This window comes from Oxyura jamaicensis (genome assembly GCF_011077185.1).
Source record: "Oxyura jamaicensis isolate SHBP4307 breed ruddy duck chromosome 20 unlocalized genomic scaffold, BPBGC_Ojam_1.0 oxy20_random_OJ106589, whole genome shotgun sequence".
NCBI lineage: Eukaryota > Metazoa > Chordata > Aves > Anseriformes > Anatidae > Oxyura > Oxyura jamaicensis.
The window spans coordinates 37,515-51,765 of record NW_023304562.1 but is presented as its reverse complement, the minus strand read 5'-3'; the positions used below and the strand labels follow the sequence as shown (position 1 = coordinate 51,765).

Genomic DNA, 14,251 nt, shown 5'->3' with positions numbered 1-14,251 from the left:
GCCCCGCCGCCTGGTTTCCTGGGAACGGAGCAAACCACCGCAACGACCCCCAGCGCGGAGGGGGGGGGCGGCGCGTGCGCGTTGCTGGGCGGCGGGGAACGGCAGGGCCTGGGGCGGCCCCGCTGCGGCTCCGGCTCCTGCCCCTGCCCTGGGCGGCGGGGCGCGCAGGGTGGCTCCGCTCGGCCGCTGCTCCCGGCCGCTCCTCCCGGCCTTCCCGCAGCTTGGCCGTATGGAGAAGGGCCCGCGGAACGCCATCGTCTTCAACGCGTCCAAGGGGGAGGCTTTCACTCTCACCGGCAGCTACAAGGCCTGGCGCAAAAGGCTGCGGGGGAACTGGAGGATCCTGAGGTGAGGGCGGCGGGGCCGCCGCCGGGGACGGCCCTGGTGGGGCCCACCGAGGGTCTCCTCCGGCCGTGGGTCTCCTCCCGAGTGCGCCTCGCAGCCCGGTGCCCGCTGCCTGCGCTGGCGGCAGGCTGTGACGGGAGCTTTGCGGCCGCACCCAGCGCCCAGCTGGCTCTGTGTGGAGCTCCCGGGTATCCCGGCCGTGGAAAGGAGCCCTCAGCTTCCCCGGGGATTCGCAAATGCACGTTTTAGAGGTTGAGATAAAAAGAAAAAGCGCGGCCCCCCCCCCCCCCCCCCGTATGTGGTTATCGCCTGTGCACGACAGAGTAAGTCCAGAGGGAAAAGGAAAAAGGAGGAGACCTACTCGGTACAGATTTTGATAGCAGCTGTGGCAGTTTGCACCAGTTCTGCATCAAGAAAAGAGTATATCTTCAGAGGCTCTTTGCGATTTGATGGGGTCAAATTTCTCAGGATTATTGTCATTCGAGGTATCAACTTTAAACCAAGGTGTGGATGTGAAGCGACTGAAGTAATTTGCTTTATGTTTGTTTGCTGATCCTTTAAAAAAAAAATAAGTGGTTCAGGGCGCATCCCCAGATGACGTGCTTTCTTACTGATCTATCCATAGCTTAAAAGATGAGATCACATCTGAGAAACTGTTCGGGGTAAAACTGTGGATAACGGCTGGCCCACGAGAAAAGTTCAGTGCTGCTGAGGTAAGAAGTCAGTGATCGTTAGCAAGTTTGTTGTATTTAAGATTGGCTTAATGTGAAATAGAAGATAACAGTAAAGAAGACTTTACAATATTATTACTTTTTACGAATTTACACAAATTAAGATTTGAATGCTTTTCTTGTAGGATTGTTCAAGTTCATTGCAAATAGAATCATTTGTCTTCCTTCATCTCAGTACAACTTCTTGCAGTCTTGCTTTTAGCTTCTTTCATGTATGTTTTTCTGGATGTTTGTTGTCTTTTAGTTTTTGGTTCTGAAGAAATTCCTGGAGGATGGTGGAGCCATCCTGGTGATGCTAAGAGAAGGTGGAGAGTCCCGATCTGGCACAAATATTAACTTTTTGTTAGAAGAATATGGAATCATTTTCAATAATGGTAATGGGGCTTACTGATACCTTTTATTCTTACATTTTCAGCAAAATCAAAAGGGCAGGTTCAGTCTTCGTAGCCTTGCAGATCCCTCTCACAAAGTATGTTTTTGTACATTTTTGAGATACTGTCTCCTGAAATCTGGATGTGCATGGAAGCCTCATAGTGAAGCACACCAAGAGCTTTGCATGGATGTGGAAACTTGACAGCAACAAGTGGCCTGATAGCATATCAGCCATCTCTGTGCCTTTGCCATATTTGACAGCTTGGATGGTATTCACTAAAATAAAATTACTACTAATGATATTTATTGGTTAAAAGGCCTTTCACTTTAGAAATTTGTTTCCACGCATTTTAATGAGTTGAATCACTCCATGCTCACCCTAAATCAACAGTGGCACTTTCCTTTAGCAGACTAGTAAAATGCCATTTCTTAGGTTTTGTACAGCCAAAGTATATAAATCAGCTGTGTGTCTCAGTGTTCATGAAGTATTTTTAGGCTTTTTGGTGGTATTTGGACCCTTAGACTGTTTTTTTTTTAAAATTATTTTTATTTTTTTGAATCAACCCTATGGGCTTCTGTGGTGGTTTTACCGTGCTAGGCAGTTGAACACCACAACCGCTCTCTCACTCCCCCTCCTCAGATGAGGAGGGGAAGAAGTAAAGGAAAGAACAACTCACGGGGTTGAGATAAGGATGATTTAATTAAAGAGGAAAAAAAAATAATAAATATATATATTATTAAGGAAATATTATTAATTAAACAATTCAACTAAAGGGAAAAAAAAGGGAAAGGGGAAGAGGGAGGGGGAAAGGGAATAACTAAACAAAACAAGTAAAGGCTATGTGGAAGTGCAGAGGAAAGAAATTACTCTCTACTTCCCACAAATGAGCAGTGCTTGACCACGTCCTTGAAGCAGGGCCTCAACACACGTAGCCAGTGTTCAGGAGGAGGACAGACGTTTTCGCAACGAGAGCCCACCCCTCCCCTCTTCTTCCTTTTTCCACCTTTTATTGCTGAGTGTGACATCATATGGTATGGAATATCCCTTTGGTTGGTTTAGGTCAGCTGCCCTGCTGATGTTTCTTTCTCACTTTCTGCCCACCCCCTAGGAGGGTCAGAGAGAGTCCTGATGCTGTGCCAGCACTTCTCAGCAGCAGACACAACACCGGTGTGATACCACTGCTGTTCTAGCTACAAGTGCAGAGCGCAGCACTGTATGGGCTGCTGCAGGGAAAGTTAACATCCCAGCCAGACCCAGTACAACCTCATGCTTTTGGAAGAGAGATTAAAAAATAATTTGAACTTGATAAACTTGATACGTATTCTTTTAATTTGATCTTTTTTTTTTATCTGTAGAAATGTGGAAGACATGGAGATGTTTATTTTTCATATTTTTATTTGAACTTAACAAATATATTCCTGTTCTAAACCTTTAAGTGCAAAAGGAAATGGTAGTGAAGCCTCATCTGAATGCTGGTCTGAATTCTTTTGAGAGCTGCATGCCAGTGTTGTGGTGTTAGAAGCAAACATCCAGGGAAGCCAAGAACTATACTCATTTTACATTGCTATGTCTGGCATATTGATGAGTTAAGATGTAAATTTACTATTTTTTATTTATTTTTTAATTCAAGATGCTGTTGTACGAAATGTTTATTACAAGTACCACCACCCAAAAGAAGCACTTATCTCTGATGGAGTTTTGAATAGGTAAATATTTTGCCTATATGGACCTTTACAGTGAACTCTGTTAATCCATCGTTTGTTCACTAGGTTTTGCTCTTCAATATGTTGTAGGGGAATCAGTGAAGCTGCAAGAAAAACAGCACTTGAGACAACAGATGAAGATGGAAGCGGACACGACTTACAGTAAGTGTTTTCCTTTCAGGTAGCTGCTGTGAAAAGATTTAGCCTAACTCAATTAGCAGACCCTTAATCTAGCAGGAGTTTATTTCACTTGTGTTGAGGTTTTCTAATGTGTTTATGTCTCCTCTTATGTTTCTTGCTCCTCAAGGTTATATATAGGAAGGAGACTGTTTAGTAACTCTTGATAGCCACTTAAGGAGCAGGAGTGATAGATTTTGAGGTGAATTATTACTCTCCTGACCAGATCCTTTTTTTTCGTTTCCCTCATCTGTAGAGCTGAGTTTTATTAAACAGCATAAATGTGAATAAGCTCTAGATAGTGGGTGTTGTGGCTGTAGACAAGAGGAACCCTACAATTTTTAGAGACTTTTACTCCAGGGTAAGATAGACATCTGTTATAATTCTTAACTTTCTGTCTGTACTGCTCTATTCTGCAGAGAAGTGAGAAGGCATTGAGAAGAATACAGTTTTTCCATAAATAACTTCATATGTTTGTATTCTTTTTTGCTGCTGGTTTATAGACTAATAAGTAACTGCACGGTTGTTTACAAGGAAAACTAAGTGTAAAAACATTTAATATAGTTTTGTGTCAGAATTTATATTTGTCTATGAGTTAAATAGCCCTGCACTTCTCTCAGATACAGGAGTATGCAAACAGAAATCAAAAGCAGTCTTTGTTATGTGAGACGAGTTGTCAAGCTGGGAATGCCTGTAGAAGGAGACTAAGATGTCATTTTAATGATCTGATTTTTTCAAAGCATGGCTTTTGACATTCTACCACCAGTGAACAATTAAACCGCATAGTTTAGGCAGATAAACTGAGTCTTATAAATATGTCCAGCCTACCTGATACATGCAGGTACTTCAGGATGTTTTGTATTTCTTTGCAGAGCTCTCACTTTTGTGTATCCGTTTGGTGCCACGTTGAATGTGATGAAACCAGCGGTGGCTGTTCTGTCAACAGGATCTGTCTGCTTCCCGCTCAACAGGCCTATTCTTGCTTTCTATCAGCATGAGGTATGATTCTTCATGAAACAACCATGCATTCTGCCCCTGCTCCCCACATTTTTTTTTTTCTGGGAGCACTAGGGAAGACAGTTTATTTATTTGGGTGCCAGAGGGAAATTTTTAATTCTTCTGTAATGTTTCATTGTTTTGTTTTTGTTCATAGTTTTAGTGACTGTTTAATGAGATTATTAGTTTCATTAATACTGAGTTAAGGAAGAGGATCTGTCTTTTGTTAGTTTATTAAAAATAAATCAATTTTGAAAACAAGTAGTAGTTGATGCATACAACAAATTAATATTGCTCCTGGATATAATTTTGTTAGCACACATTCTACTGTGCAGATGAGTTGCTAACACTACTGTGGTTTTTGGTATCTTAGGCAGGAAGGTGATTTTTTTTTTTTTCTGAGGATGCCTCTATTCATTCTTCCGTGTTGTTGCTGAAATGTATCCTGTAAATCATAGACCATACAGCAGCGTGAAGTGAATTTACAAGTACACTTACCGCTTGCATTTTATCTGCAGCTGTCAGAAGATGAAATAAAATCCCTCTCCACAGACAATATTTGTACATAGATCCAATGGGCCTGTAGCCTCATACCTAACCTTGCACCCATGATAATCTTGAAATGATTTGCATTACTGTACAAAAGCTGTCTTTTTGTAATGTAAGTCATCTAGGTTATGTAAAGCCGTAACTTCAGAAGTGTTTCTAAAAAAAAAACTTCAGAAGTGTTAGAAGTGTTTTCTTCTGAGAATTATAACAACTACATTAGTCTGGAAGTGAAATCCACATAACCTGATTGTACCTCCAAGAGGTCTTCTGCATGGGTTGATCATTGAAATGGAAACCATTGCACATCATGCAGGTAGTTCTTTCCGTAATAAAATACCATAGATGGCATCATTTTTCCTTGTCTAGTTTGCGGAAGTTGTAGACAAAAGGGTCGAAGATGAAGCCAGAGACAGAGATTCTCTTTCAGGCAGAGCAGAGAAACTTGTCAGAAGGAAAACAAAATCTCGTGGAGCAAAGAAGTGAGACGGTAAAGAACAGCAACAGAAACTGAAGGAGTGGAAAGTAAGAGCAGAGGGTGCTGTCTAGTTACGCTGTTGTGGATGAAGCGTGTGGAATTCAAGTTAAAACTTTGTTTGCAAAACATGGAGTAAGAAACATCAGAAATTGTTAGGCTGGAGCTCTGTTTGAGGTGTCTTCAAACTCATTATAGCGGTCTTTACGGTTATGTTATGCTGCGAGTCTCACAGTTGGCGCAGGGAGCATCTGTTGAACACTTACCATTTTTTGTATGTGGAAGGATTAAGGGATAATCTGGTTAGGGAAGAATTCCAAAGGTGTTTCATGAATGCATTTCCATGTTTGATTAGGTAAATGAAAATACAACCACCAGAACATTTTGCATTTTCATATTAGAAATAATGAAATTACCAAACTCTTCTCTCATTATCTCATGTGCGTATGTGCTATATTGACATGTGCATGTGTCATTGTCCTTCAGGTTTGCATTCATTTACTTAGTTCTTCTTTGCTTCATGGAAAATAAATGGTTTTTTTTCTGCAAAAATAACCTATCTGCAGCTACTGTTGATGATACTGGGATTTTGTTGATTGCCAGCCAGTTGTCTTTCTAATCTTTGTAATTTTATGAGCCTTAAGAGCATATGCTCTTTTAATAATGCTGTGCTCTGAGCTTGCCACGTTTGAAACTGCCTTTGACACTACTTATTCCAAAATCTCTTATTTCTTTAAATTGCTCTGTAATTGGATGCCATTAACAATTGCCTCAAAAACTATGATTTGGAAGGATTTTTTTTTGCTGTATTGTATTCTTTGTTGATAGAGTCAAGGTGGAAAGATGGCAGCATTGGGATCTTGCCACATGTTCAGTGATCAGTATTTAGATAAAGAAGAAAACGGTAAGATCATGGTAAGTTTAAAAAAAAAAGTTTTCACAGCAGTTCTAAAGCAATCCAAGCTTACCAGGTTCCTCTTAAAGCTTAGAGCAAGACAGCTATGAAATTGATTCAGTGCGGAGATTCTGACCCTGTGCTAACATCCTGGGGACTTGGTCAGTGCACAAGTAACAGGAGGAGTTTTTAAAGACACAGCTTACGTTATAGGACTCTGAAAACCTTCTCCTATTTCTGTTCACCACTTTATTGTTATTAAAATGGTCAGTAGATCTTTTTTATTATCTATTTTTCATAGTTTCTTTAGTGCTGGATTATTGCTTTATGATTAATAAACCTTTGCATATATAGCGCCTGATATGTGGCGATCACAAAGCACTTTCCAAAGTGCACTGTATGACATTATGTGTAAGTGGGGTGTTTTCCTGAAAGCATACATCTCTCACAAAGTATGCTCGTTGTCATGACTCATTGCTTCCCTCAGTAAATATATAAGTTTGTATTTTATCCCTAGATATTATTTGACCTATTACCCGTTTTTTTCTTTTTCACTGTATTTGTTAAATGAAATTAGGAATGGTTAAGTACTATTTTAGATTACTCAGACCTTCCTGAAATTAAAGTTTTACCCTTCCCCAGGATGTGCTTTTCCAATGGCTCACGACATCAGATATCCATTTAAACCACATGGATATGGAGGACCCTGAGGTAAGAGAGATCCATCACATGGAAGTAAATAATAGTGTAATCCGGCAGCACCTCTTTTGCCAAAACATGTATTGAGAGTGAAATGGCTAACAGCCATTCAGAAGGTGAATACTGTTGTTGTTACACACCCCTTATTCAAGGTATGAGGCTGAGTAGACAGATGGACTGGGCATAAGATATAAATTGAAAAAATGTATGTGTTAGACTGAGATTGGTGCTTATTCATACAGTTTCAGTTGTGAAAGGCTCTTCCCAATTTCCTGTTTATGAGATTATTTGCTGTTCCAGGTTAGTAAGTATGCACTTTAGTTTATATCAAATTTAGTTTAGGTTAGTTTTTTTTTTTTTTTTTTTTTAACTGGCATATGCAAATGTTATTTTTATTTGGAAATATGAAAAAGAAAGTATACTCTTTATGCATAAAAAGAACAAGTCTTGCACAGTTGAGTAGTAAGCTGTCTTTTTTTTACTTTAACAAGAATTAACAGAAGTTCAGACACTCCATCCATGTGGCAAGTGGCTCTACAGCTAACACAGCAGAATTTGCAGTTTCCTGATCTAGTAATCTGCACTGCAAAGGGTCATAACTGGTAAAGAGTGAAATAATTACTTATGGATGAGATTTTAGGTGAGGTATAAACTAGAAAGAGGCTATGTAAACGGATTGCTCTTCTTAAATCATAATGGTGTGTGTCTGTGCGTATGTTCAGATTTCAGACTATACTGTGCTCCCAGATACAGCTGCATTGTCTGAACAACTGCGAGTCTGTCTGCAAGAAGGAGATGAGAACCCAAGAGACTTCACAAAGCTGTTTGATACATCCCTTTATCAGCTGGATACAACTGCCCTCCCTGCAGTTATCAAGTCAGTAGCTGTGAATTTTTTATTTATTTTTGCATTCTGTGTTCTGCATTTTCTGCTTGTGTGTACTGTGTCTGCTAAGGAGCAGAAGAGACTGATCTGTAGGCAGCATTATGAATATGGATATACCAGAGGTTTGAGCATGACATTGGTTTGCTCTTGCTTCTTCTCTTAGCTGTAGATTCTGATGTTCTTTTTTTCCTTTTTATTACTACTGCTGATTCAGTGAACTGATATTTTTAGTAGAACTGCCTGCAGTGACATTGGGTACTTTCTGAAGTGATAACTGGGAGCTAGTTGTTTTTCCACTTACATATTACTTGGCATTGACTGAAGCTGGATTTCATTCACCTTTCCATTTCCCAATAATTCTGGCTTGAGATTTATCTGCTGCTGAGTTTTATCAGTTTTGTAGCACTAGCAGCTTTGTCCCTTATAACTCATGTTATCTAGGTCATGTATGAACGCGTTGAATAATAGCAGGCTTAACACAGATTTCATGAAAGTCTGTTCTTGCAGACACTTTCTTCCTGCTCCATTTGTTGCATTTTCAGTAGATGTGAATTTGTGATGAGATGTTTCTTCTGATCCCATAACAAATAATTTTTTAATGGCTTTTGGTTAGGGACTTTCTGTAGAACTTCTTTGAAATCTCCAATCAGCTCTGTTTGAACTGGATTACTTTTTCCTCATGCACATTGATCTCTTTAAAAGTTGTTTGAAGAACTGAGAAGTGTGACTTCCTTCTTTTTCCTCATCTGATATATCCAGCAATCTTTATCGTCTTCTCAGTCGTAGTTTTAACTAATACGTTTGTTTTAGAAGTCAGTTATTACTGATACGTAGTTCTCTGGGGTCCTCCAAAAATTATTCAACCCAGTTTTATGCTATTACTTTGTGCAATATGTTGGCCCCGGTATTTTGTAAAAATGAACTTCTGTAGCCTTTAACGCATGCAAATGGAAACGGATGGTGTGTTATTTCTCCTGTCACGCTGTGTCGTCTTCTGTGCTGCAGAGCTTATGAACAGCTGAATGTGAAGCATGAACCTCTCCAACTTATTCAACCTCAATTTGAGACTCCACTACCTGTCCTCCAGCCAGCTGTAAGTAAAATCTCCGTGCTGATAAAGGATATGGAGAGTCTTTGTTTCATATAAAAACTCTCATTTCCGTATTTCTTTTGAAAAAAAGAGGGAGAGAAATGCTGGAGTAATAATCAATGACTTAGGAGATGAATACATTGCAAAATCTTTTAAGGAGTTCTTATTTATGCTTTTCAAGTTCTGTTGATAAGAATTGAAATGTAGCATCTGGTGCCATAGCTTAACTCTCCTAGAGAGCTCAGAATGCTTTGCATATATAATCCCTTCAGCCAACTAGCTGCTCCTAGTCCTGTGAGCCACTGGGGTTTGGCTTTTACCTTTTACTGTGAAAACAGAAGGTGGCATTTCAGAAAGCAATGTATTGTAAGCAATGCACTGACCGCTGCCAGGGGAGGTGCCAGTCTGTCCTGCTATTCTTCGATCTTCTGCCTCTGTTCAGGAAGTAGAAAGTGAAATATATTTTTAACAGCAAAGGCTGGCCAACCTTTTAGCAGCAGAGATTGGTGCTGGCAGCAACAGGAGCTACTGCAGTGTCAAACTTTTCTCAAAATGCAGGTATCTGACTTTTGCCATCATGGCTCCATCTTTGGCTCCATCATGGCTTGGCCACTGAGGAAACGTTACTGTGATGCTGACAGCTGCAGGGATGCAACTGAAAGTAGTGTCTTGTGCTGCTTTTTTAAAATGCGTTCGTTTGGAAATAAAGTACTCTTTTAAGCACCTGTAAGCCCTGTTAATTGCACAGTTTCGCTTGTGGCATAAGTGGTGACTGCATAAAAAAGAAAATACCCTTACCAGAATTAATGTTGATATGTTTCAGTGTGAGTTGTTATGGCCTGCTTAGTGCCTTGACTATCTGAATGCTAAACCGAATCACCTGTATCTCCTGGAACAAAATTAAAAACAAACCGTGCAAATGCAGTATGTCCAGTTGTGGTGCTAGGTGATAACTCTGGCATACTCCTGACTAAATTCTTTCGGAATATTCAGTTATTTTTACGAAATGCAAATGGAATTTTCAAAAGGTTGTACCTTTGTACTCTGGACTTTGGAGTTGCTTTTGACTTTATAATAGGTTTCTTGAAGTCCAGTCTAAAACTGTTATCTTAGAGATCTGTGAAGTATAAGAAAAATAATTGGCAATAAATTGTGCTGATTCTCTTCAAGGTTTTTCCACCTGCTTTCAGAGAGTTGCCTCCTCCCCCTCTGGAGCTGTTTGACTTGGATGAAACCTTTTCATCTGAGAAAGCTCGTCTTGCAGAGATTACAAACAAATGTAAGCAGAGCAAACTGATTGTTTACACACACTTACATATAAGTTTTTGGAGGGAAATAGGTGTTTCGTGGAAATCCACAGTTGTAATTCTGGGCCAAGATTGCTCTGAGCCTTGGAAGTTGATACATGGCTTACTGGTCTTGAAAACATCAGTTAGCAGCAGTGCAGTTTTGTTTTCTGTCTGTTGTTTTCCTCATTTAAGTAGACATATGACTTGGAAGGCCTGCTGTTAGAGAGATGCTGGCTTCCTTTTCAGTTATTTTGGGGAATGTTTTTTTGAAGTTAGCAGTGCAGTATCTCGCACTGTTAGTAAGTACCTGTTAAGATTATTCTTAACACACCTTAACTTGAAACAAGAAGAGAAAGTACTACCTGCAGAAATACATCATGGCTAGTCCTCTGAACATTTGTAAGATTCCCCAGGATATGAAAAATGAATGGAGATTGGTATTTAGTATATTTTTCCCCAGGCAGCATGGATATGTGTGATGTTCAACTGCCTCCTTCCTTGGGATGCTTTTTTAGGTACTGATGATGACCTGGAGTTTTATATACGAAAATGTGGCGATATCCTAGGAGTAACAAGTAAACTCCCAAAGGAGAAGCAAGATGCCAAAAATATATTGGAGCACATTTTCTTCCAAGTGGTTGAGTTTAAGAAACTGAATCAGGTATTTTTAATAACAGAATGACAAGTGAATTATTAGTAGCATCAGCCAGCACTGCGGCTGATGCATCTTCGTAGCACCTGTGCTTGTTACGCTCAGGCGATACAGCAGTGTGTTAAGGCATTTGATGTACGATAAAGAGAGCCAGTGAAGTTTGATCCAGAACGCTTATGTCTGTATACATCTGTATAGAATGTATAATGCTCAGTTTGTTAAGTCTCTCATTTATTTTAACTGGGGGATTAATACCTGCAAGTGCAGTTTGGGTAATTTCAGCTAAATCCAGTTCCTTTAATTGTGCAGTATGCTAAAGCAATGTGGCCTCACCAGGATTTGCAGTGCTTGCTAATGCTACAATGTAGATGTGAAAGCAGCCTTGTTACGCCCAGGGAGCATTGTGTCACCGTCAGTTTGATGCTTCTGTTTGGCAGATCAGATGTTTTTGCTAACAAGTATTCCCAGCTTCTCAAATAGTCTATTTAATATGAAAATCTGAATTTTTATAGTTGCAGTTATTGTATACAAATTATTACATACAATTTCTATAGTTAAATTCTTCTGGTTTTGTTTCTGCTTTTCCCTTCCCTAAGGAACATGATACTGACACAAGTGAAGCTGGATTCCAGAATGGGAGCTGAGACCTGGCTTTCCTCAGATTGAGACAGACCTAGTACAAACGTGCTTACCACCTTTCTTCAACCTCTGTGTTCAGTGCATTGATTGGACTGTCTTGGTAGTTCGCTGAATGTTTGGATCAGTTCTGTGTGGTACTTTGGACAGCTAATGCCTTTTGAGGAGGTGTTTGTATTTTACAATCACTTTCCAAATAATTCCTTATTTTTCTACTTCTTTATTGAAACTGTAATTTTGTAGTATATGTATATATAAATCTTGTGCTAAGAACATAGTTTTGGTCTTTCTTTTATTTATTTTTTGGAGCAGGGCTTACGGTGGGTTCTTCTGGCATACATGTAGCCATTAGTTGCACTGTGGGGAAAGTTTGTTGGTTTGACTTGTGAACTGGAGAAGAAAATACAGCCATAAATTCAGGAGATGCTGAAAAGATGCTGCTCTGACACCCCATGGCAGTCACCTTTTGGCTTTCTGCCTAAGTCACCCAAGGGGAGGTGGGTTTGTTACTGTGGGAGGAAAATATTTATTGCAAGGGAGGGGAGGACTTGAAATTCAGCAGTGATGACATTGCTGCACATCACTGCCTCATACAAGATTGGAAAAACATCATGAAAAGGAGGGACAGTGTTTGGATTAAAAAGACTTTAAGATTTGATGGCTCACTATCACAAAAGTGTGACACTGTGCAGAAAACTTGGGAATATTTTTACTTAAAATTATTCCCAGAGACGGAGCCAGGTATTGCATAAGAATGGAAACGCAAGTGAAATTAATGGGCAATGCCATGCTGAAACTCAGTGCACAGCAAAAATAGAGCCAAGGGTACGAGTGGTGAGAGAAACAGACTTGTCAATATTATTAATACCAAATGTCTTTGTTGCTAGAGGTTTTTTTTTCTATCAGCACTGCGAGATTGCCCTTTGACATCCAAAAAAAATCTGCATTTAATCTGAACCCAAACTGTGAAACTTGAATTTTTCCTCCACTCAGGCATTCCATGCAACTTCTGTTAGACTGCCTTGTATTGCTCTGCCATGTTTTTTAATGTCAAAGCTGCTTTTTTTTTTTTTTTTCCCAGAAGATATGTACATCTTTTTTTCCCCTGAAAACCCACACATTTTACATTCTTTCATGTTTTGGATGCCACCGTGGTACAGACTTTCCTAGAGCAGGTTCCCCAAAGCACCTACTGATTCACTGATGAGTTGAGATGTGCCAATATAATACTGACAGAAGTGGTTGTATCTCTGCATACTTTGCAGATGTTCCTTTGTCAAAACAGCATGTTTGAAATTTTTCATTTCTTCCTCTTTCATTTATTTTTCTTTAGTGACATGGTTGTGCTTTTCACACACAGCAGCACTTTGTACATTCCAGCTACAGATTTACATAATAAGCTTTATCTTTCCCCTACAGTATCAATACCAACCAGTCAACCGGCACAGACTGCAGTTGAACCAAACAACTGTGTGATCTTCTTGCTAATTATAGATCTGGTTTGTACTGTTCTTTGGTGTTTAGACTTCAAACTGTAAATACATTCTCTCTCTGTGTCCCTTTTCAGAGTTGTTTTGTCACCTGTTCCTGATGTCGTAACATGTTTTTTAGAAAAAAGTCATCTGAGCAGCCAGAGAAGACAAGCAGCTCCCTGTTTACTGTTTGTCTGTTGTGCTGTTCTAACAGTGAAGTAGAAGAACAGAATTTTTCAGTGAATGAAGGTTTTTGTGGGGCCAAAACCTCTAGCATGAAATAACGTGCAGAGGCAATAGCTAGCTGCCTTCTTTCAAAACTGTCCCTTTGGCCCTCTGGAGGTGTTTAAACTGTTATTCTGAAAACAGAAGTGCTTGCTTTGCTCATGAAAATGTGATACACGCCTCTTGCTGATTGACAGAATGTTGAAGGAGTTCAAACAGGTGAAGGCTTTCAAGAAGTGAAGCTGGGCCAAGGGCAAGTTAAAGCACCCAGCTCCCCACAGGCTTAACATATTAATGAAATTATCGCTGTGCTTCAGAGAAGTTGGGTGCAAGTTACTTTTCCCTTTTTTCTCTATACTCTCATGGACTGTTTATCACTTCACCTTTAATTTATCCCTGAAAGAAAAGGGAAGGATGCGTATCGTGTTTTTCAGCAACCTCTAAATGCCCTGGAAAGCTGGTTTTAACAAGAAATTCTCCACATCCCCTGTAAGCAGCTAGTGGAGAAGGGAAAAAAAAAGAGGACATGTAAGGTGGGGGCAAGAACACCTTTGGAAGGGGGGCGATGGGTGCGCTTCTTCCCCGGGGACGTGGAAGTGACCGGGTGCGGGCACTGCAGCTGCGGGCTGGCCGGGCTGTGCTTCTCCCCGCGTGCCAGAAGAGGGATCCCCAGCCCCAGCCCCAGCCCCGCCGCCTCCCTCGCCCGAGCTCCCCGCGGGCAGCGGCCGGCCCCAGGCCGGGCTGCGGGGCCGGGCCCCGGCCGCTGCTCCCCTCGTTCTCCGGCCGCCCCCGGGGCCGGCAGCCAGGTAACGGCGGGGGCGGGCGGGCACGGCCCCGGGCCCGGCCATGTTGTAGGCGCCGCGCCCCTCCTCGGCCGCCGGGCCCGGCCTCGGGGCGGGGAGGGAAGCGGCCGGGCCGCGGCCCGCTGGGGGGAGGAAGAGATGGAGCCGGGCCCAGAGCCCTCGCGGTGCCCGGGACCCTCGCCCTGCCCCGGGACAAGCCCCGCGGGCTGCGTGGGAGGGTTGGAGGGGGTTTGGGTGCGCTCGGCGGGCAGGCGGAGC

At 41.4% G+C, this 14,251-nt stretch overlaps 1 protein-coding gene across 1 annotated transcript; it reads left to right on the top strand.

Moving 5' to 3' along the window:
* Positions 1 to 159: 159 nt before the first annotated feature.
* On the top strand, positions 160 to 11,770 carry LOC118158149 (intraflagellar transport protein 52 homolog). Its single transcript, XM_035312751.1, has 13 exons — positions 160 to 348; positions 971 to 1,058; positions 1,321 to 1,450; positions 3,080 to 3,155; positions 3,243 to 3,314; positions 4,202 to 4,328; positions 6,175 to 6,261; positions 6,884 to 6,952; positions 7,663 to 7,817; positions 8,832 to 8,919; positions 10,087 to 10,195; positions 10,721 to 10,866; positions 11,454 to 11,770. Exons 1-13 carry the CDS (start codon positions 230 to 232, stop codon positions 11,499 to 11,501), a joined length of 1,314 nt encoding a protein of 437 aa, XP_035168642.1. The 5' UTR covers positions 160 to 229; the 3' UTR covers positions 11,502 to 11,770.
* Positions 11,771 to 14,251: the final 2,481 nt, after the last annotated feature.

Coding starts and splice junctions, on each gene's coding strand:
- LOC118158149 (XM_035312751.1), top strand. CDS start 230: ATGGAGAAGGGCCCGCGGAACGCCATCGTCTTCAACGCGTCCAAGGGG. Junction 1,059..1,320: donor AAAAGTTCAGTGCTGCTGAG/GTAAGAAGTCAG, acceptor GTTGTCTTTTAG/TTTTTGGTTCTGAAGAAATT. Junction 10,867..11,453: donor AGTTTAAGAAACTGAATCAG/GTATTTTTAATA, acceptor CCCTTCCCTAAG/GAACATGATACTGACACAAG.